A 25,141-nucleotide genomic window follows, 5' to 3' on the forward strand; every position below is an offset into this window, starting at 1 on the left:
TGTGGTACAAGGCAAAAACATCAACAAAACCCAACGCGTTTCGGAATGATATTCCTTCTTCAGGGGTAGCAGATGTCTTGTAGTCACATCATGGAAGCAGCCAGTGGAAAATATATTTAACCATGGGCCAAGACTAGATTAGAAAATCTGTCAGAAATTCAGATGGTGTCCCAATATGTGCCTGCAGACACGGGATACTCATTCATTATAGGACACGGCTCTGACAGCGTTGTGTGTCTGCAGGCATATATTGAGACACCATCTGAATTTCTGACAGATTTTCTAATCTAGTCTTGGCCCATCCCCACATGCTGTCCCTGTTCTGGGGTTTCCAATCTTGTTGGAGGAACTGTTTTGTGGGGGGAACTCTGGTACAACCTCTCCTTGCTCATCTCCCCTTCGCTGGTGCCAACTATCCGGTCTTTGTTTTTAAAATTCTGGTTGTTAAATATATTTTCCACTGGCTTCCATGATGTGACTACAAGACATCTGCTACCCCTGAAGAAGGAATATCATTCTGAAACACGTTGGGTTTTGTTGGTGTTTATGCCTTGTACCGCATTTATTCATTTGTGAGCCACTGTGTTTATACATGGGTTATGTATGTATTATATATGTTCATCATCATTTTGCTGTGTCAACAATCAGATTGTAACAAACTTTTTTTGTTACTTTGTTATTATTTTTCAAAGTTTTTGACATTTTTAACGATTTATTTAATAAAAATGTATCTTTTTAATACCCCTTCAAAATATTTTTTGACTTCCACTTGTAGGTCGCTATAGTCCCACCCAGTGCGGAACTTCTTTCTTCTTGTATATCAGGGATGAGACCTACTTTGTAATCCAAACCAATATCCCCCCTATTTTCCCTTTTTGTTTGCTCACTTCCTGATGTGTCTACAGCACAGGAAGTGAGGGGAAGCCTACCTAATGGGACACAGATGGCTTAAAAAACCTAACCCTTTCCTGCTGTATCCCAAATGGGTTTAGATATACTTTAAAGTGTTACTAAACCCAGGAGCCTGCATTCACTATATCTGATCTCCCACAGTACACAGAACATGGAAATGCAATTATTTTAGTAAATATAAACTGCTAAATACCTTTTCTCATCAGCAGTATATAGCAGTCTTGTAACTTCTATCAGTGTCTGGGTAAAGCTTGTAGGAGGTGTTTTCATTCTCCCACAATTATCCTAGGAGAATGCATGACCCCTGACCCACTGTCTGGACAGCGCTGATTGGCCCTGTGCTGATCACATGCACTTTCCCAAGAAAAAAAAACTTCTTGTAATACACACCAAACTGAGCATGTGCAGACTGTCCCCCGGCTCTATAAATATCAGGAGGTATATTGGAGACAGTGGAAGAAGGGGAGGATTAGAGAAGACAGGATCAAAAAGCCTTTTTACACAATGCAGAGGATTAACCCTTTAGGTTACACAGTGAGTATAACAAACATGCTTTACTGCATATACACACTGATTTTAGTGTTGTGGGTTTAGTAACACTTCAAATTTCTGCACGAGGGCAAGCCTGAGCACTTTGATACTCGGTGACATACAGACATGCTCCAGGACTAAAGTTCTAAGATCCATTTGTATGCTATATGCCAATTACAGGAGTGGTAGGTGTTGCTGAGAAAGTTCATGCCAATACAAGATTGCAGCCAGATGGGTAGGTGCACCGTGCATCAGTGCTTTATATTAGAGTCCACAAAGTGAGCATATAGCTGTAGGCACTGCATGCAGACCATAAAAAGGCAGTGTTGTCATCCGATCACAGGAAATGGCTGGGGTGAGCGTTTGCAATCAAATCAATCACACCTGCACAGGAAAAAGAAACCACATATACTGCACTGTGGTAATTAAAAAAATAGAAAAACATTGTTATATTTTTTTCTAGTTAGGGTGGATTACACTTTAATATAGGAGATGCCCTCAACCACTATCATGTAGAGTCGCTGTATCAGCCTACAGGAAATAGCGGATTAAGTGAGCAGCGAGGATCTCATTTTGTACAACGCTCACTTCCTGAGAAGCATTTACAGAAATACTTTCACATTTACCTCCGTGTACGGGACAGATCAGCAGCTCCCAGCTTCTCTTCTGTAGCTAAAGTTAATTTTTTTCTCCAGAATGGCGACTTCCAGCCTGAGAGAAGAGCTGAGCTGCTCCATCTGCCTGAACCTTTATACGGAACCCGTATCACTGAAATGTGGACACAACTTCTGCCGGGACTGTATAGTAACTGTGCTGGATACCCCGGAGAAGTCTACCATTTATTCCTGTCCGGAGTGCAGACATCAGTATACAGAGCGCCCTCCGCTGGAGAAGAACAGCAAGCTGTCTAACATTGTGGATAATTTCAGATCTGCTCACCTGAAGGACACAGAGGTCTTCTGTACGTATTGTGATCATCCCGTACCAGCTACCAAGACATGTCTTCACTGTGAGGCCTCGTTCTGCAATAAACACCTCAGAAACCACAGCAAGTCAGCAGAACACATTTTAACTGATCTCACAACAACATTTGAAGACAGAAAATGTTCCATACATAAAGAGATCCTGAAATATTACTGCACAGAGGACAGTGCCTGTATCTGTATGTCCTGCTGGGTGGCTGGAGACCACAAAGGACACCAGGTGGAGCTTCTGAATGAGGCCTCTGAGAAGAAGAAAGAGAAAATGAAAGATGTTACTGAGAAACTGAACACTGACAGACAAGAGACTGAGAAGAGAATCCAGAATCTGGAAAATCACAGGACGGGAGAGAAAAGAAAAGCAGCTGATGTCACCGGGAGAGTCACTGAGCTGTTTAGAGACATCAGGAGACATCTGGATGATGTAGAGAAGAGAATCCTGACTGAGGTCTCCAGACAGGAGGAGAAGATCTCCCAGTCAGTCTGTGATATGATCCAGAAGCTGGAGACACAGAAGAATGAGCTGTCCAGGAAGATTAATGAAATAGAGGCCGTATGTGACATCACAGATCCATTAACTGTGCTAAAGAAAGAAATGATCAGTGATGACATCATTCCTAGCAGTGGTGATGTAAGAGATGCCGGATGTCTGGATGAAGAAATGATCTCACAGATGCTTCACAGAGGACTTCTCCACTTTACTGACAGTCTGATAGATCTGAAGATAAAGAAACAATTCACAGTGATGGAGAAATCAGACATCTCACTGGATATAAAAACAGCCAATAATGACATTATTATATCACAGGATCTGAAATCAGCGACTTACACCAATAAACCAAGGAATAGACCGGATGTTCCAGAGAGGTTTAAATCCAGACAGGTAATAAGTACACAGAGCTTCTCATCAGGGAGACATTACTGGGAGGTGGATGTGAGCGGAGCGAAGGAATGGCTGATAGGGGTGGCCGGTCAAAGCATAGAGAGGAAGATTGCAGGAAATGAATCTTTTATAGGGTATAATGATAAATCATGGAGTCTGACCCAAAGAGAAACTCTCTTTACAAAGAACAACAACTCAGGTATAACAATAGACTCCAAATCTTCTCTAAAGACAGTTGGGATCTATCTGGATTACAATGCTGGTCGTCTGTCCTTCTACCAGCTGTGTGACCCCATCAGACACCTCCACACCTTCACCGCCACCTTCAGTGAATCCCTCTATGCTGCTTTATATGTGTTTGAAAATTCCACCATAAGAATAATATAGTAACAATGTATCACCTTTATGCTGGGCTCTCTAGTGTCAGATCACCTATTCATTTTACAAGAGAGACATAGTTTAAAACTAGATTAAACAGTATCCTTATTTTTCAAAACTAATCCATGCACACCCACTGCTTAGTGGTCCTATAATCAATTTTTCTTGAAATGGTTTCTCACTGTTTTTCTGCCTCTTTGTAACATCCTCTGTGAGCCCCTGAACCTCTCCCTTTCCCCCCACACTTCTGTGTGTTTGGAATGAGCAGTTCAAGTTAGTTGTGGTCATGTACACTGCTCTATGTACACTACACATCCCATAATCCATCTCAGGAGGGAACAAGAGAGGGTGGCTACATTCTACATACATGGAGAATGAATGTAGCCTCCCTCTAACAGGACGTCAGATCACAGCAAAAAAAAAAAAAGGGGGGGCTTATATGTACTGTGGTGATTAGAAGCTAAGGGCACTTCTGGCAGATCAACGTGTATCTTTCTGTACTTGCAGGAAATTTATAGGGGTAAAACATGGGGAAATATGATGGGGGGGATATGTATGTAGTGCAGAGAATGTTACTTGTAGTGTAATTGTAAGTCATAGATTATAATAAGTTTTACTGCTAAACTTGCTAAGTTTCTTTAGTTCTTTAGTTTCTTCCTTATAACGCAAACCTGAATTATTTAACCAGTTCCTACCCGTATGACGTCATATGAAGTCCTCAGGTTAAAGTGGTTATACCAGGATAATGCCTCCATGCATCTGCAGGCATCATCCCAGTATCAACATTTGCAGCAGGCATTTCTCTTTAAGGCCCCTTTTACACAGGTGGACCATTCAGATCCGCCTGTCAGTTTTTTTGGCGAATCTGAACGGTCACCCCATGCATCTTTATAGGGCATCGGATGTCAGCGGAGACATGTCCGCTGACATCCGATCCGTCAAATCTGGACAGATGGAAACCCTATTTTCCATCCGTCCAGGGGATCGGATTGGATGAGAGCGGACAGGCGGTCCGTTCCCATCCGACTCCCCCATAGAGATGCATTGGGACCTGACACCTCACTCTCCGCACACAGAGCGGAGAGGGAGCTGCCCTCTTCTGCTCAGCGGTGATCTGTGTTTACGATCCCCTGCTGAGGCCTCTTGCACACGATTTTAGCATCTACTTTTTCATCTGTTTTTTTTCTTATGTATTTGTGCGTATTTTCGGACATATGGGTTCGCACACATGCAAGCATTTTTGCGCAAATGTGCAGAAAAATATTCTCATGTTCTTGTTTTGTGCATTACATAAATTGGAATTTGCACACATTTGTGCTCAATCAGGCGTAAGTGCGCGCATTTGCGTGCATGAGGTGTAAATTACTGACCAAAAATGCAGATTTTTCTATTTTGTTTTTACTGAAGAATGCACGGCCCTCGTTTACGCCCCTGTGTGCATAGGCGCATTACAATGAAAGGGCTGTATTTTAGCTCTGTAGAAAAAAAAAAAAAAAAAAAGCTGTACTGAGCTTTTTTAAGCTGCAGTGTTGCAAGAGGCCAAAGGCAGAAGTGTTTCGAACTGTTCATTCTTTGTGAAAGCAGTTGTTGATAAAGTTGATTCCCAAAAAAAATTGAAAAAGGCAATGTAAAAAAAAACGTTTTGAATAAAATAAATAAATTTTAATAATAATAAAAAAAAAAATGTACAGCACCCCCTCCCCCTTGCTTACTTGTAAACATGAACACATATGTAAGTCGCGCGCACATATGTAAATGGTGATCACCTCACACATGTGCCATATCGCCATGAACGTTAGAGCGAGAGCAGCCATTTTAGCCACAGCCCTGTAAAGGCCTTCAAAGTAGTGATCGACCGATATCATTTTTTTTATTGCAGATATTTTGGTCATCGCATATCAGTATCGGCCGATATCTGCCGATATTTTTGGACATTTAAAAAAAAATATTTTTTATTTTATTTACACAGGTACTCTTGTGGAGGGATCTGGGGGTCTAAAAGACCCCAGGTGACTAAAAACGTAAGTGAAGGTTTTTATGTCAAATGTATATGACAATAAATATGTTAAAAGTGTTGGTAATATATGACAATATGAAAGAGAGAGATAAAAACTATGTAAAAAATATGCACTGTATAAATATGGACCAGATGTAGGGAAATCAAAGTGCTATGTGCATGAATGTACAATATATATGTTGCATAAATAGAATGTAAACCAGCTCAAAGAAGAGTACAAGTGCTATATGCAAATAAATATATAACCATCAATATTACAAAAAATATATAAATCTATAATAGTGATACAAAATAAAGTGCATATGTGACCACAAGTGAAGTGAAATATATGATAATCCAAATAACATGAACTCAAAGTGACAAGTGCATATAATATAGTACGCAATAATATCGTAAACTTTAAAAGTGGCAAGTGCATATGGTACAGTAGGCACAATGCCGTGGGTTCAAAGTGCCAAGTGCTTGAATACCCAAGGGTAGTATTGGTGTGTACCGATATAAATTAGTGACATATAATAATTAAATGGTGGTGGTGTATACAAAGAAAAGAAAGTCCAATGGTAAACTGGTGATAAAGTGACTGGGGATATCCAAAAGATGATTAAGCAGGTGACAATAAGTGACCCCGTGGTGGGCAGTGAAGTGCTCCGTGACCCCCATTACAAGACAGCCGACCGTTGGCTATGGACGCCGGTAGCGGGGTGATGCTTCTAGCTGCAGGTATCACTCCAGTACAGCACTTTCTGAAATATCGGTAATATCGGTAACCTCCGGGGCCGATTCCAATATATCGGGGAAAGTGCAGCCTCGATATATCGGCTTTGCCGATAATCAGTCGATCCCTACTTCAAAGTATCACTAATAGATATTTTTAGGTACCGTAGTTTGACACCATTCCACAGGCGCACGCAATTTTTAAGGCGTCATGTTAGGTATCTATTTACACGGTGTAACATCATCTTTTATATATTTACCTAAAATTGGGTATTATATAGTGTTTGTGTGCAAAAAAATAATTTAAGTGTATTTGTTCCCATACAAATTGCGTTTGAAAAACCGCTGCAAAAATACCGTGTGACATACAAAATTGCAACACCCACCATTTTATTCTCTAGGATCTCTGCTTAAAAAAAATATGAAATGTTTTGGGGTTCTAAGTAATTTTCTAGCAAAAAATAGAGATTTTTACATTTAGGAGAGAAATGTGGGCATTGGGCAGTGTGGGAAATGGTTAACTATTGGTAAATTGATGAACTTTGTAAATAATCTTAAAGTGAACCTGTCATAAAAGTAGATTTTTTTAAGCAAAGTAAATTATTAACCACTTAAGCCCCGGGGGATTTGGCTGCTCAATGACCAGGCCCTATTTTGCGATTCGACACTGCGTGAATTTAGCTGTCAATTGCACGGTCGTGTGATGCTTTACCCAAACAAAGTTTACGTTCTTTTTTTTCCACAAATAGAGCTTTCTTTTGGTGGTATTTGATCACCTGTGTGATTTTTATTTTTTGCGCTATAAACAAAAAAAGAGCGACAATTTTGAAAAAAAATAATATTTTTCAAATATATATATGAAATTCTCAAAAAAAAAATGTAAAAATCAAAATTTTTTAACATTTTAGGCCAATTTGTTTTCTGCTACATATTTTTGGTAAAAAAAATTGCAATGAGCGTATTTTGATTGGTTTGCGCAAAAGTTATTGCGTTTACTAACTACGGGAAAGATTTATGTAATTTTTATTGCTTATTTTCAACTACACTAACTGAACCTTCTTCTTGGTAAAAAAGGATGTGCGTCACATTACGCAGTGATGGCAAACCTTGGCACCCCAGATGTTTTGGAACTACATTTCCCATGATGCTCAACTACACTGCAGAGTGCATGATCACCATGGGAAATGTAGTCCCAAAACATCCGGGGTGCCAAGGTTCGCCATCACTACATTAGAGTGTATGTAAATCCCATCAATTAGCTTTTTTGTCCTTTTAAATATACAGTTGATAGTATTATGTTATATATGTTCTATAAGTGTTGATCCTGCCATCTGAAAACTTCCCATGGTCCTTGTCTGCACTGTTAAAGTTACATTGTTTCCAGTTATCTCTGTAGGTTACACAACACCTTTCCCTAATGCTATAATGATGAGAAGTGTTCTGTAGTCATAACACACTTCCTGTCCTAGGGTGACAACACTACTCCTCCATAGACATACCTCCCAACTTTCTGACAATGAAATGAGGGACACCTTTTAGCAAAAGTATATAGGTATAGGACACACCCCTGCCACGCCTACTTAAAGGAGAATTGTACAAAAAAAAAATGATTGGTAAACCGACCAGTGCTTTTTTTTCCCCACTACTATACCTTTATATTAGCTTTTGGAACTTACAAATGCAGCAATTTAGAAATTGGGTGAAAGGTTTAGCACTGGGAAAGACTTTTTGATATATTAGTGCATTTTTTTTATACAAATATATAGATCAGACCAAAATGAGGGACAAATGAGGAGGAAAGAGGGACAGAGGGACTTGTTCCAAATCAGGGACAGTTGGGAGCTATGCATAGATGCAGTACAGTGACTCAGCATTGTCACCCTAGGACAGGAAGTTATTGGCAGGATCACCATGTAAAAAGAAAAAAAAAAGCCTGAAATATAAAGTCAGTCGCCACATCTAAGGACTGGTCAAGCTGAAATATTAAAAATTTTTCTCCTCGGGATTAGATACCATTAGGAGGGATCAAGAGGCAGGAGGGGGAAGGGAAAAGTTGCAGTATTATAGAAAAAGTTATGATTTAATTATATATTCAGCTACTGCTATCTCTGTATCTGCTGATTGTTTTATAATAAGTTTCATATGCTAAGAATGACCTGCTAAGAATGTTTAACTTTATGTATAGAAACAAATTTTGAATTGCAATCTTTATTGGGCATAATGCTGTTTATGGACCTGATTTATATAAAGGATTTAGCCAAATAGAAGAGTTATTCTAGAAGTGTAGATAAGTGTGTGTGGCCCAAGTTGGAAAGAACCAGGACAGTGAATATATATATATATATATATATATATATATATATTTATTTATACAGGGCTTTTTTTCTCAGAAAAAAAAGAGGCAGGAACTCAACCACGACCCTGTGTTTACAAGTGATATTGGCGAGCAGGGAGCAGAGTGCCTGAGCCAAAGGTGGTGGAACTGAGTTCCACTAAGTTCCAGCTGAAAAAAAGCCCTGTATATATATATATATATATATATATATATATATATATATATATATATATATATATATATATATACTGTATATATAAGTTTTCCTATATAAAAAATAATGTTTTATGTGTATAGTAAACAGAGATGTATAGTAACGAAGTAGAACTACTTAAGTACTGTACTTAAGTACCGAAATGCGGTATCTGTACTTTCCTAGAGTAGGATTTTTTTCTCCTACTTCTACTTTTACTTCACTACATTTTTTCGATGATTTCGATACTTCTACTCAAGTATTTTTTTTTGTGCTGCATAGTTACTCGTTACTTTTAAAAAAATTACCACTGCCAGAACAGTAGATGGCAGGTTGCATAAAGCTCAAAAAAATGTGTATAATGTCATTTGTAAATCAGCGCATATGAAAATAAAGGCTGTGTATAATAAAAGCTGCTATACCAAATCTTTCCAATAAAAAGAAAATATGAAACAAACAAATAAATTGTGCTACAGCGCTTAAAGTGCATCAAGAAACTACTAACAAACACAGGTTAATCATTTGAATAAATCATTTGAAATAATAAAAAACAATATGATGTTCAAACTTTTGACTTCTTTCTTTAATAACTACATAACACAGTACTTGTACTTCTACTTTCAGTACTTGAGTAGAAATTTTTTTTCAAAACTACTGGTACTTTTTACTTTTAGTACTTAAGTAGCAAATTTTTTGAAAAAACTACTTGCAATACTTAAGTAAAAAAAATGTTGAATACTTTAGTACTTCTACTTAAGTAACTTTTTCTGCGAGCACTTCCACTTCTACTCAAGTCACTTTTTGATCGAGCACTTGTACTTTTACTCAAGTAGAAATTTTGAGTACTTTATACAAGTCTGATAGTAAACACGTATCTATGACATAAAAGAATAAAACTCTTTTTTTGTATGTGGAATGTTACTTGATGTATCAAGGCTTTCCACTAGTAATCTAGAGTTATTTGTACCACATGTAAACACACAATCAATAACCTATTGATTTTCAGGGTTGTGATGGTTTAAAACATTGATGTGCACTAAAATAACAATTAGGTGTCACCCAGAGTCCACTAAAGACTGGTAATCCTGAAATCAATATCAAAATGTTTCTTTCCTTGTCCCAACACTAAGAATATATTGGATGACCCAATGAGTGAATTTGTTCAAGGATCTTAATAATGTATGTAGCACTGTCCACTTGCTGTATGATGACTTCTTGGACCTCCTTTGATTACCTGCACCACTTAGGGTACAGTACACACATTAATCCTTACTCCTAATGGTTCACTACTCAATAAAAAGTGCAGTCCAGGCGTTTTGGTTTTATATTTATTGTGGAACTTGGATGGGGGAAGGGAATAGTGGGATACTCCAACTTGAACTATTCACAATTGATAAGGACAACTCTCACTTGGCCTCACCAGGTTATTTGTGGAAGCAGACACACTGCTTTAACCATACTGCCACTTGTATGGAAGACAAGAAGTAGGTCCTCTTGCTCTCTGTAGCAACAGACTTGATGCAACTACTTTATATTCAGGACACTCTCCAGCATCCCCTTGACTGACACCCGTCCTCTGATTCTTCTAGCTGAAGGGATGGCCCTCTCAGGACTGGCCCCATGACACAGATCTGTAATCATTGTAGGCAGAATCAGATTTTCTTTATTCTCTCCCTTCCAGTCAGCTCTGCAGGACATCAGGGTTCAGCTCCTCTCTGACTCTAAGGCCCTCAGGTCGACCACCTGAGGCTGCATGGCAGCTTCTACAATAGAGAGGCAGCCACCCCCGCTCTCCAGCTGAAGACCCCGAGCACATGTGCCCATGACATTTATACAGTATCCCAGCATGTAACGAGGCACTTTTCTCTGCCAATCACCAGGGCTGTAACAATGCCTGTGCACTCATTTGTCAGGTTTCCGACCACTGTCCAATATGCCTCCCTATTGGACCAGTGTGAAACATTTCAGACAAGCTGAGCTACCATGAGCAGACATGATGACTAATTGATCCTGCTCTTTGGTAGGCAGAGAACAATATAAATTTACCTAGCAATCTCTCTGGTAAGCAGAAAGGATCCAAAAAATATACTCTCTCTTCTAGCACCTACCTAGGAGGGTGCTACATGTCTAAAATATTCTTCTATATTAATCAGTATAGAAAAATAGAATAAGATTTTAGCAATTACAATCAATGTCATTATCAACATTTTTTCCAATTTCACTCATTGGACCCTCCAGAATATATAATTAATGTCAGGCAAGGAAAGAAACATTCTGAAAATAATAGTGAGCAACACAATTAATCAATAACTTAATTGACAGTTTACTTACCTTGATTTCATCCATGTAATTTATTTTTTGCATTTAAACTGCTTATATTACAAAAAAAACAAATAAAATAATTTGAAACCAAATATGTCTCCAGCTATGTTTCTTAATTACACCCCATTCTTCCTTTGTTACTGCACTGCATGTATAAATAAGAAAAGGTCCCTCTTTCACTCAAGCTTTATAGCACACCTTAATCTTTTACAATAAATGACTGTGCCTGATGAAGGGACCTCTGGTGGATCTGAAACCTTTGTCTTTGAAATATGACATGCTGAATGAACATCAATAAATGAGATTTTTATTTCAGAAGATCGAAGTGTACTAGCTACATATTCTTCTTCTGATTGCTGTTGGCCATCCACCTGTTCCTCAAGCACCCAGAAATTGGATGTATATGGGTCTGGTGTGCGATGGAGGGATCCCTATGATACACTATACAGTATAACATCAACAGTTACTGGCTGAAAGTCTTTCTTATTCAGCCTGGCAGGGTTTTGTGGCACCCTTTATGTCATGTCCTGGCCAATGACACTGGGCATCATGCAACCCAGAAGAAGAATAGAGTTGGGTGAGCAGTTCAAGCAGTTCAAGGCCAAGCAAAAGTTCGGCCCGAACATCGCCTGTATGGCGAACACCTAAATTTGCAGGGGGGTTAAGCGGGATGTTCGCCCGCTGAGCACCCCACAAGGCATTGCACGCTGCACATTGCATTCTAGGGCCCTAATCGAACACCGTCAGAGCCATGATTGGACAAAGTGATGATGACTTTACCCAATCGTGGCTCATGCTCATAGTCCCACCCCACACTATAAAAGGTTCCTTCCCACAGGAAGCTTTTGCAGTATGTTGTTGGAGTGGAGATAGAGAGAGCAGGGCCCAGTTTGCTGTTAGTGTAGTGTGAGTATAGTGTGTCAGTACAGTGAAGTGATTTTGATGAAAAAACCACCACTCTCAATGCAGCCAATACCTGGCATGGGATGTGAATGCAAAACGTCAAAGCTTAAAAGAATAGAAGGTGTCTGGTGGTCAGGATGGGTATTGCCAACATCCCTGAAGTTACAGAACTGGACAAAAATTCCCCTAGGGTGTGGGACTTTTTAGGCAATAACCCATCACAGAGTAGACTTAATCATAAACAAATATAATTTTATTCAGAGTATACAAAATATCATGAGAAAAACGAAAAAACAATATAACAAATTAAAATGTATGTGGCTAGATATTACATCACTTGAGAGGAGATATGGAATGAAAAGCAAGAGAGTTCCATGTGATAAACTGACGCGTTTCGGACATGGCCTTTTTCAGAGGTCAATGGAAATACATCTCAGGCTATAAGTACGAAAAACAAGTATAAGTAAAAATGGATACATATATGCATGTACAATTATGTAATATCTAGCCACATGCATTTTAATTGTTATATTGTTGTTTCGTTTTTCTCATGATATTTTGTATACTTGGAATAAAATTATATTTGTTCATGATTAAGTCTACTCTGTGATGGGTTATGGTCTAAAAAGTCCCACACCCTAGGGGAATTTTTGTCCAGTTCTGTAAGCTTAAAAGAAGGGTGGCACACAGGAGTGATATAAATGAACAATCACCCCAAAATGTAAACCAGCCTTTTTCAATCAGGGTGAGGTTTCTTCAGGGGTGCCTTGGCAAAATGCCTAAAAATTTGCCTAAAAAATTGTATACAAGCCAGCAGATGGATGAAGCCTGACTTTTAATTACACAAAGCCACAGGTTTTCATTGTGCACTAATACAACCTTCTAGCTGCCAGCATCGTAATGACCAGGCATCATCAGTTAATAAGGAGGATGTCAGTCACCTGCATAGCATTCTTGTTTGACCCTCCCCTGCCTCTCTCCATCAGTGTTGGGGTCACATTAGCTGAGTGATGGAGAAAAACTGAGAGAGAAGAGAAACATTGGAATACTAGTTAGTACCAGTTTTCAAAAGTGTATTTGTTTTGGAAGAATAAATCACCTCTAATGTTTGGTATCCTACTTGTGTGGTTGTTGCTGCGTTATGTAAAACTACTAGAATAATTTTAGAATGGAGTGCCTCGAGACTGTCAATATTTTTTAAAGGGTGCCTTAAGCCCCCGTTCACACTGGGGCGACCTGTCAGGCGACCTGGTCGCCTGACAGGTCGCCGTAGGTCGCCTGGCATAGAGAAGCTGTGGACCCGTTCTAATAGGAGCGACACAAGTCGCTCCGACTTAGAAAAAGGGTCCGGAGCTTCTTTGGGGCGACCTGGAGCGACCTGCATTGACTTCAATGTTATGAAGTCAGTGGTCGCGGTGCAAGCAGCGCGCCGCGACCTGTGAGGTCGCCCCGGGAAGTCGGATCGCACCAGTGTGAACGGGGCCTGAAACTGTCCATAATGTTTAAAGGGTGCCTTGACTGGAAAAAGGTTGAGAAACACTGATGTAAACACAGTCAGCAGGGGGTAAATAAATTGGATTTATTCATATTAACGGATAAAATTGATAAAACAGAGTCTGTTCATCTGGTCCTGGATGCCAATAAGGACGTTGTGAGGGTTCCGGAAGGATCAATAGAGTTGGAAGACCCTATTTGTAGGTACCTCTTGGGGGGTAAAAAACCGTAGGGAGGAAAGAGGTACCTACAAATAGGGTCTTCCAACTCTATTGATCCTTCCGGGACCTTCACAACGTCCTCACTGACATCCAGGACCAGACGAACAGACTCTGCTTTATCAATTTTGTCCGGTAATATGAATAAATCCAATTTATTTACCCCCTGCTGACTGTGTTTACATTTTGGGGTGATTGTTCATTTATTTCACTCCTGTGTGCCACCCTTCTTTTTAGCTTAGACTTTTTTCGTTCCTTGCCTGCCCCTTTTTATTTAAATTGTCAGCCGCAGTTTTTCTGACTTTAACACTGATGTTCCCCTTTTTTATTTTTTCCATTTATTTTTCTTTAATTTTATACACTCCTGTCAGCGGCAGTTCTTAATTTAAAGTGCACCAAACACCAATTTTCTTTCAATAAAGTGCATCCAACACACATTTCACAGTTTCTAATAAATTTGGCTAAAAAGTACCCCCCCCCATCATGTCTGGGAGGCCAACAAGGAGAGGCAAAGGAGGATGCGGTCTGTCCTCAGGCAGAGCACATTAGTCTCTCTTTAGTGATGTTGTTTGTGCTATCCAGCCACAGCATGCAGAGGAGGTGGTGGACTGACTTACTAAACCATCCCTAGTCATCCAAGCTGACACTAGTGCGCAGTCCACCGCAGCTGCCAGAGTGGCTTATTCTGCTTCCTTGTCCACAGCTACTCCTGCCATAGCCCTAGCATCATGCATGGAGGAGTCAGCTGAATTATTTGAACACAGCGTTAGCCACTTACTCCTTCACGATGCACAGATATTACTGTACTTGATTCTGATGTTGGTTCTGAGGTTGGGGAAGGGAGTAACATGAGCCTACAGAGAGGGGAGAACACTGATAAACAACAAATTGGCAGTCATGTTCCCCCCCAGCGGAAGAGTATTGACAATTTGACTCCAGTGATGATGAGGATGGAGGGGATGATGATCATGAGGTTACTGAAGTGACGTGGGTGCCGGATAGAGCAGAAGAGGAAAGTGAGGGGGAGAAACAACCCAAAACAAGGCAGGGTGTTCTCCAGAGGTAGCCATCATGGACTAGTAGAGAGCAGCCACCCTATCCCATCACACTGTGGAGCTGTTATCTCCTTGCCCACTTCCCACAGCTCAGCTGCTTTGGCTTTTTTAGCACAAGTGCAGCAGATTGCACCGTTTCAATTTGCAATCTCTGCCGCAAGCAGATCAAGCGTGGCGAAAACACCAGCCATTTGGGTACCACATGCTTGCACAGGCATTTAACCTCCCACTACTTCCAAGAGCAACTTAAAGAGGAAGTAAACCCTCCTCTGACGCTTTTACCTATAGGTAAGCCTATGATAAGGTTTACCTATAGGTACTGTAAATATCGCCTAAACATGCACCGTTTAGGAGATATTTACCTTACATGCAGCCAGTGACGTCACTGGGGCATGCGCTCTGAAGGAACAGCCGCTGGTGCCGTTCCTTCAGAGTCCCATGCCGTGACCGTTGGCTCCCGCGCGCGTGCGTCCCGTGACGTCACCGCGGCTCCAGGCCAATCAGATGGCTGGATGCCGCGATCCCGGAAGACGGGTGACTGGACATGTCGTCCGTCATACAGGTAAGTGGGCGGCACGGCGGGGGCTCGTTCTAAGGTAAGTATTTCATAATGAGCTAGTATGCGGTGCATACTAGCTCATTATGTGTTTCTTTTTCAGGTTACAAAAAAAAAAAAAAATATATATATATATATATATATATATATATATATATGGGTTTACAACCTCTTTAAGCCACACAAAAAGGACACAGTTATTCTCCTCCTCACTCCTCACCTTTCATGTCAACCCCCACTATAATTCATGACCTCTCAGCAGCCTCCACTGACAGGGATGATGGTATAGCAAAGGGTGTAACAGGTCCTTGCAGCACATCTGCCAGCAGCACACCATTAGGATTGGGCGAATGGTTTAAGCCAAGAACAAGTTCCGCCCGAACATCGCCCATTAGGGTGTTTCCCGAACATGAACACAAAATTTCTGTGCGCTCGGCTGGATGTTGGCCCACCAAGTGCACAGCAAACAGGTTGTTAGGAAACTGGGCCGGGAAGCAGCCTGCCGCTTCCTTAACAACGGATGAGTCAGCAGGCTTCTCTGCTGACAGCTGAATGAAAAAAAAAAAAACTGCCGAATTATTCGCCAATAGAAATTTAAAAAAAATGCTCAGGGGCCCCCCCAATCTATATCAGGCCCTTTCGGTCTGGTATGGATTTTAAGGGGAACCCCATACCAAAATTAAGAAGAAAGATGGTGTGGGGTCCCCCCCAAAATCCAAACCAGACCCTTAATCGGTGCATGCAGCCTGGCAGGCCAGGAAATGGAGGGATGGACGAGATAGCCCCCCCCTTCCTAAACCATACCAGGCCACATGTCCTCAACGTGGGGGGGGGGTGCTAAGGGGGCTGTCCCCTTCACACCCCAAAGCACCTTGTCCCCATGTTGATGGGGACAAGGGCCTCTTTCCGACAAACCTGGGCAATGGTTGTGGGGATCTGAGGGTGAGGGGCTTATCAAAATCTGGAAGCCACCTTTAACAAGGGGGCCCCCAGATCCTGGCCTCCACCCTATGTGAATGAGTATGGGGTACATTGTACTCCTACTCATTCACCCAAAAAAGTGTCAAAAATAAAGACGGGAAGCATTTTTTAACAATTTCTAAAAAATAAAAAGCAATGTCCCTTGATGTAGATCCATCGTCAATCACGACGCCCGCCGCACCACTGGACCCGAAAAACCCCCCAAAAAACACTCCGCCCGTGACGAAGGCTTACTGCCGAATGCCTGCTCTGCCATTTCACAGTTCCTAAAAAGGTAAGGGGTGGGGCCACCTGTGACGTTACCTACCCTATATGCACTGGTCGGTGAAGTCACAAGGGGGCAGTGCTACCAGGTGACGTCACCAGGTTTCCCTGTCCCTTACCTATTTAAGAACTGTAAGATGGAGCAGCAGGCATTCTTCGGTTAGCTTTTGTTGCAGACGGAGCGTTTTTTTTGGGTCTGGCGGTGTGGCGGGCGTTGTTGGGAAGAGGTCCTTGTCCCCATCAACATGCAGACAAGGTGCTTTGGGGTGAAGGGGCAGCCCCCTGTCCCAAAGCACCCCCCCATGTTGAGGGCATGTGGCCTGGTATGGTTTTTAGGACGGGGGACGCTCGCTCGTCCCCTCCCCTTTCCTGGCCTGCCAGGCTGCATTCTCAGATAAGCGTCTGGTATGGATTTCGGAGGAGACCCCACGCCGTTTTTGGTTTGGCGTTCCCCTTAAAATTCATACCAGACCCAAAGGGCCTGGTATGCATGTTTTTTTTTTTTTTTTTTTTCATTTTTTTGTTGTACTTTCAGCAATAGCTTGCAGCTGCGAATCAATTTAAATGTTATTTTTATTTATTCGCCCTATCACTACTGTACATCATTAAGGCTCACTGATTGGTTGCTAGAGGTTATTGCACATCATTACCACTCACAGATTCGTTACTAGAGGGTAATGCATATCCTTACTGATCACTTATTGATGGCTATAGGTTACTGTACATCATTACCACTTACTTATTAGATGCTAGAGGTTACTGCACACCATCACTGCTCACTGACTGGTTGCTAGAGGTTACTGCACATCATTACTTCTCACGGATTAGTTGCTAGAGGTTACTGTACATAATTACCATTCACTGATTGGTTGCTACAGGTTACTGCACATCATTACTGCTCACTGATTGGTTGCTATAGGTTAGTATGCATTATTACTACTTACTTATTGGTTGCTAGAGGTTTGAGCACATCATTACTACTCACTGATTGGTTGCTAGAGGTTACTGCACATCATTACTGCTCACTGGTTGGTTGCAAGAGGTTACTGCACATCATTACTGCTCATCACTAATTGGTTACAAGAGGTGGAACTCAGTGTTGATGCATGCAATTGCTTCCAAGTAACAAGAAAAGCCGGCACACGAATGGTTCCTTTTGATGCGATTTATTCCAGCATGACAGAAGTGTACAACATGGTGAAATGCTAACGTGTTTCGGCCGTAGCCTTACTAATAGCATCAAAATACAGTAGAGGGTCAGAGACCGCAAACATGATACAAGAGATGGTCAGAGACTGCAGACGCAATAAAAGAGATGATCAGGGACTGCAGACATACTACAGGAGAGATGGTCTGAGAGTGCAGACACGATACAGGAAAGGGTCAGAGACTGCAGATGTGCTACAAGCGATGTCAGGGACTGCTGACTCACCCAAGGAGATGGTCACAGACTGCAGGCATGCTAAACGTCAGACTTAGGATATGATCAGAGACTGCAAGAATACTACAGGAGAGGATCAGACTGTGGACATAATACAGGAGACGGTCAGAGACTGCAGACATGATACAGGAGAAGGTCAGAAACTGCAGACATACTACAGGAGATGGTCAAACACTGCAGACATGATACAGAAAAGGGTCAGAGACTGCAGACATAATACAGGAGATATCAGAGACTGCAGACATGATACAAGAGATGGTCAGAGACTACAGGAGATGATTGAAAACTGCAGGCATACTACAGGAGATGGTCAAAGGCTGCAGGTGTACTACAGTAGATGGTCAGTAAACTGCAGGCATACTACTGGAGATGGCCATAGACTGCAGGTGTACTACAGGAAAGGGTTAGTGACTGCAGATGTACAACAGGAGATGGTCAGAGACTGCAGGCGTACTAACAGAGAGGCTTAGAGACTGCAGGCATACTACAGGAGATGGTCAGAGATGGCAGGTCTACTACGGGAGATGGTCAGAGACTGCAGATGTACTACTAGAGAGGGTCAGAGACTGCAGGCATGCTACGGGTTATTGTCAGGAGACTGCAGGCATGCTACAGGTCAGAATCCGCATATAATCAGAGATCGCAAGCATTAGAATAGAGATGTTAGAGCCTGTACCAACCTGCGTACTGCTCACTGCACTGCACCGTGTACTGTCTGATCTCTTATCCCTGTACAATGTCTGCTGAACACTCATAATGGTCCTTCCTGATCATCCCCATCTTGGGTGATTTCCTTGCATAGAATCTTGGCAACCGTGTTGGCGTCTTACTTGTTTGTTTCAAATGCCTCTGGCAGTTTGCTAACTCATCCACAATTACTAATATATACTTATTTTTACTAATTTGTCCTTTTGGCATATGGGTGAAATCAATCTGGAATTCTTGAAATGGCCCTTGTGGGGGTGAAAAATGGCCCAACTTACCATGTCACTGTCCTTGAACATTGTTCCTAACACAAATCCTGCACCTGCTTAATGTTCCTTCAATCCTATGTAGCACTGCCTCCTTGAGGGCTGCTGGTTTTCCACACTTTTGGATTCCACTTGGTTACCCATAGCAACTACATGCAGGATCTTAACACTTTATTTTCTTGGCTCAGTCAATGAACAGTCTAAGGATTGTTGTTTTTGTTGTTTTATTTATTATTGGGATGGGAGAAGGGATGAGTGGGATACTCCAACACTTGAACTATTCTCAATGCTGAGGACGCGGCAAGGCCGCAGCTTCATCCTGCCACTAGATGAATCTGAACAATGTTCTTGAGCACTTATCTTCAGGGCACTCGCCTAGCACCCCCTTTCTATCCACCAGCTGACACCCGCCCACTGATTACTCTACTCTGGAGTGGCCCCCTTCCTGGTCAGGCCCTTAGGCACAATCCTCTGTACTCACGATACTGCTTTCCAGGTTCTCAAGTGCCTCAACTTCTTCAGTAAGCTCTCCTGGACCTTTGGGGTAAGCTTCACACTTCTGGCTCACCAGGCAGACTGCCTGTGACCATACACCATCTACTGCAGAAGGGGAGGCAGCCGCCACCCTACTTCCGGGAATCTGCTCCCAGCCAAAGACGATGAGCACATTTGCTCCTGGCTTTTTATACTACACTCCACAATGCACCAAGACAGCAGTCTGTGCCAATCCCTGGGGCTGTATCAAAGCCTGTGTACTCATTGGCCAGGTTTCCGCCACTATCCAATGTGCCTCCTCATTGGATCAGCTGGGGACACTCCCTCAGACCAGATTAATCACACACTGAGCACATTGAGAAGACCTAACTCACAGATTCTGCTCCCTGTTAAGCAGAGAGAATATAGAAAGTACCTGCTGCACCTCGGATAGGCAGAGAAGGAACAGTCACAGTGTACAGGCAGGAGGCGAAAGGCAGACCTGATGTCGGCCTTCACCAGAAGATTAGACGCACCAGAAAACTCAGCAAAGAAATTGCTGTATCAAAAGAGGAGTATTAGTCCTGGGGTTTCTCCTGATAATACCCCAATTAACTGACAAGCCTGTAGGGATAGAAAAACGATGTACAAGTTGGAATTTTTTTTTTTTTTTGGTACTTTTTCGGGTACCACACCAAGTGAGGAAACCCACAAGGAGCATTAGGGGCCGCATGAAAGGGATCCAAAATCCCTGAATAAATCCAGATTGTAGGATTCAAGCCTCCCCACTGAGAGGGTACTGGTCTAACCAGTGCAACATTTGTAAAAAATTCACTGGCATCCTCTGTCTTAGAAGGGTCAAACTTGGACTTGGTTTGGCAGGTGGTATATTCCCTATTCAGAAAGAGTTGACTGCTGGGTGGGCACCACCGCCAAGGGAAAAGTTGTGTTTAAAGTGACATGCAATGTCACACAGTGGCTCTCGATAAACAGCCAGCAGTTGCCAATTGGTATACTGCTGACATTCGATGACGGTGACTGGAAAGAAGCTGGCCTGTGTAGGCACATGAGTAATAACCATATGCAGAATAAAAGTCAGCCCAAGAGTATAATGTTGGAAGCTAGCAACGCAGGTCAATATACATATACCATAGACTAACAATTCGGCAGTCAAAACACAGTTCTTTCCCGGCAGCCATTTAGGCAAAACTGGGTATCAAAATTAAACAGCATTGCCTTCCATATGTTTTGTAGGCCTCCCAACTGAGATCCACATAATTGAATAGGGAAAATGCTAGTTCTGGAATATTTTTTTTTTGTACAGAGCAATGCATAGGCACAGAAAACCATGCAGCCAGTTCCCAAAATTTAAGGAAGCTGCTTTGATTTTTCACCCTCAGTATAAACATCAATATGTGTTTATTTGGCAACTGTCTGTGTATCAAATAGCACCTGTGTCAGCACATCCGTGAACTGACGGTGCCATATTTAAAATGTAATTATTTAACCACTTGCCGACTGCCGCCCGACTATATACGGCGGCGGTCAGCCCCTCCCAGGCAAAGTGACGTACCAGTATGTCACTAGCCTGGGAGCCAATAGGGGGCGAGCGCGCGCCGCCGGAGGCGCGCTCCCGCCCCCGCTCGTTCCCTATGCAGCCCGCGCGTGTGACCGGCGGACCCGATGTAACCCGCTCACTCGCGCTCATCGGGTGGAGAGGGAGAAAGGCAGGCGGCTAATGTAAACAAAGCCGCCTGTCATTCTCCCCTGTGTAACAACAGAGATCATACAGTCCTGCTATGTAGGACAGTTGATCTCTGCTGTTACACACACAGCCACATCCAATCACAGTTAGAAGCACGCCCCTAGGGATAAAGTATTCCCTTCCCTCCCAGTGTCATTTTTACAGTAACAGTGCATATGTATAGCACTGAAAAAAATCGCAGTTCGCCGCCATTACTCGTAAAAAAAAAAAACAATAAAAATGACAAAAATCTTTCCCTTAGTTAGTAAACGCAATAACTTTTGCGCAAACCAATCAAAATACGCTTTTTGCGATTTTTTTTTACCAAACATATGTAGCAGAAAACTAATTGGTCGAAAATGTTAAAAAAGTTTGATTTTTACATTTTTTGGGGGGGAATTTCATATAAAAAAATGTGAAAAATATTGTTATTTTTGCAAAATTGTCGCTCTTTTTTTGTTTATAGCGCATGATCAAAAAATTGCACAGGTGATCAAATACTGTCAAAAGAAAGCTCTGTTTGTGTAAAAAAAAGGACATCAATTTAATTTGGGTACAGCTTCGCATTGTCCGTTAAACTCACGCAGTGCCGAATCGCTAAATAGTTCCTGGTCAGGAAGGGGGTAAAATCTTCCGGGGCTTAAGTGGTTAATCACTTGTGCAAATTGACAGGTAATTAATTATAGTGGGTCATCTAGGTGAGAACCAGGCCCTGGAGGATGGGGCGGGTGCCACAGCTGGTGTGACACTCAACTATAGTAAAAATAAAAACTGATTGGACTGCTTAAAAAATGCATCAGTGGCTCTGAAACAGCTACACCTGACTTATCCCGGACCACTCTATAATCATACTTACCCAGCAGAGTTTGAGTAGGAAGATTGACGATTGCATTCAGAAAGATCTGGAGGGAAAGTCTGGAGTCCAGAAGTTGACCCTGTGTGTCAGAGGTTGCGCTGGGACATGCAGGGTTAATAAGTAGGAGCCTCCAGCCTCAAGTGACACAGAAGCCCTGTCAGATAATCTGAGGCAAGTCACTTGGGGAGGCTGTAACCCTGAAATCAGGGCTGGTGCTTCCACTAGGCAAACTAGGCAGCTGCCTAGGGCACATTGCCACTTAGGGGCGCAGCCAGGAGTCAGCACTCTCCATCATGAATGATTATTGTGAGCTGAGGGGAGGGGTGGCGGTGGGGGAGGAAAAAGGGACAGAGGAAGATGCCAGGTGTCTTGGGCAGTGGCAGAACTACCAGGCCCTGGCTTTCCACCACTGTTGGAGGGGTCCCAAGAGGCAGGAATGGAGCCCACCAGAGTGCTGCCTGCATGATGATCCTCTTCGGCTGGAGCTGAGCGGCCTTAACCCCAGACAGGAAGTGACTCTCTGCACTGAGCTGGTAGGCAGCCGTTTATTTCCCTGGGTTGATATTAAGCAGGGAGCGGAGGAGAGCTGAACCTGAGCTGAAGATCAGCACTGGAGGGAGGAACCTTTACTGGGGCAGAAGCGACGAGGCACTGGAATGGTCTGAGGAGGTTGGTGCTGAAGGACATGCGGAGTTCTCTGACTGCTGCTTTTCCCTCCACCAGAAGCCGGTTGGAGCTGTGGTGAGCACTGTGGTCCAGGAGAGGAGCGTCCTGGGAGAAGGAATCAGCAGGATCACTGTGAAGGAGGGCAGAGCACGGGCCACTCTTTTCATATCGCCCAGTGAGTGTCCCCAGAACAGGGGATCAGGGTCCCTGGGTGTTACATGGAGCATCCCTGGTATGAAAGGGAATCGGGGTCACCAGATGTGCCATGTGGAATCTGAGTCACCAGGTGTGACATGGGGGATAGGGGTCACCGGGCGTAACAGGGGTTGGGGGTCACCAGGTGTGCCATGAGGAATTGGGGTCCCTGGGTGTGCCATGGGGGATGGGGGTCCCCAAGTGTGACACGGAGGAACATCAGGGTCTGACATAGAGGAACATTGTGGTCACTGAGTGTGACAGCATGACATGGAGGAACACGGGGGTCTCTGGGTGTGACATTGAGGAACATCAGGGTCAGGGAGTATGACAGCATGACATGGAGAAATTTTGGGGTCCCAGAGTGTAACATGGAAAAACATCAAAGTCCCTGGGTGTGACATGGAGGGACATTAGGGTCCCAGGGTGTGACATGGAGAAATATGGGGGTCACTGGGTATGAAAGAATAACATGGAGGAACCATCAGATCAGGGTCACTTGGTATAACATGGAGGAGTTTTCAACCCCTTCCCTTTTTTTTTTTTTTTGTGGGATTCGAAAGTAGCTGGTCTTGCCTAGGGCGTAAAATAGTCTAGCACCGGTGTTCCGTGAAAATTACCTACCCGTGAGAAAAACCTACCTTCGTCACTTCCGGTTCACGGCAGTCTGTGTAACGCGAGCAGTTACATTAAAACAGCTGTGCTGCACTATGAGTCATCTCCGCTCCTGTCCCGGTCACTTCCCTGCTCTCGGCTACTAAATATAAAAGCGGCGGCGGCTGTATGAAAAGATAAATCACGGAGCCGCCAGCCGCTTTTATATTTACTAGCCAAGATCAGGGAAGTGACCGGGACAGGAGCGGAGATGACTCATAGTGCAGCACAGCTGTTTTATGTCACCGCCGCGTCGCTAGGTTTTTTTAACGGACACCGAGATCGTTTCAGACTAGTGCGCATGTGCACTAGTCTGATCCTCAGCTCTTCCATTAGGTATCCGGGGCTGTGAGCATGCGCACTGCTGCGCTGCTCAGCTGTTCCTGGCCGGAAGTCACGAGGGGTAGGTTTTTCTCACGGGGTAGGTAATTCTCACGTTACACCGGCCCTGCCTGAAATGCTGTCTGGTATGCAGGCTGAGGCAGGGATGCAAAGAGTTAATGATCAGTGCCTCCTGCTGTATGGAAACCTGAACCCTCACACAGACAGTGAGAGGAGAGGAGTGATATGCTGGAGGAGAGGAGTGATATGCTGGAGGAGAGGAGAGCTGACAGTGTAAATCAGTTCCTGCCCTGCAGGGCACAGGGAGCTGAGTGAAGCAAAATCCAGGGAAAGAGCATATGAGGTGAGGTCCGTTCACATGTGATGCTGTATTGGAGACATGGCTGCACTGGGAAGAGCTCAGGGGAAGGAAGGCAGCGCCAGTAGCTCCAGAGGGGGTCCTGCGTCTGGCTGTATTAGTAGTGACCCTGGGGGGACTGGATGGAGGGAAATTGCATTGAATGTCCCTGGAGGAGGGTGGCTTGGCAGCGGGGGATGGTCAGCAGGTGTAGGAGCTGAGGGGACAGTCTCACCATAAGAAGAGAAAGCAGCCAGTCAGCCCGGATAACATTTCTGTGTCCATAATGGTAGAGGAACGCTGGGGAAGGAGAACTCCTGTGAAATTTTGTGGTGAGGGGCCTGTGAACAGAGGAGGGATAATCACCTAGCAACTCTTGTAACAGCTGAATCTCCTCAGAGCATTGGATGTGCCCCAGTGTAGCCTTTTCCTAGAGTTCAGGCTCCACCCAGCCACCTCAGGTCTTTGTAGCCAATCCCAAGGGAGCTACTTAAAGCGGAGTTCCGGGCACAAAATCGGTATTTTTTTTTTGTGCCCCTCCGCTAGCTACACATAACCTGAAAAGGAATTGGATAGTTATTTTTTTTTTTTTTGTACACTCACCTTGTAATCGAAGATCGTAAATACTCACCTCAGGGTACTTCCTCCTCCAGCGCCGCGGCTCACCCCGTCACTTCCTGCCTCGCGATGATTCCTGGGAGCTGAACGTCATCGCTCCCAGGAAT

At 43.2% G+C, this 25,141-nt stretch overlaps 2 protein-coding genes across 2 annotated transcripts in view; both read left to right on the forward strand.

Moving 5' to 3' along the window:
- Positions 1-25,141, forward strand: part of LOC309558551 (uncharacterized protein) — a gene marked incomplete at its 3' end in the record, with an annotated part of 193,390 nt that overhangs the window by 162,542 nt on the left and 5,707 nt on the right. The gene's annotated exons all lie outside the window — the stretch shown is intronic.
- Positions 2,140-3,758, forward strand: LOC309557941 (E3 ubiquitin-protein ligase TRIM39-like; the record flags this gene model as incomplete). Its single annotated transcript, XM_082260815.1, has 1 exon — positions 2,140-3,758. One exon carries the CDS (start codon positions 2,140-2,142, stop codon positions 3,691-3,693), a length of 1,554 nt encoding a protein of 517 aa, XP_082116941.1. The 3' UTR covers positions 3,694-3,758.

Source organism: Pelophylax lessonae, assembly GCF_965119305.1.
Source record: "Pelophylax lessonae genome assembly, chromosome: 6".
Taxonomy (NCBI): Eukaryota; Metazoa; Chordata; class Amphibia; order Anura; family Ranidae; genus Pelophylax; species Pelophylax lessonae.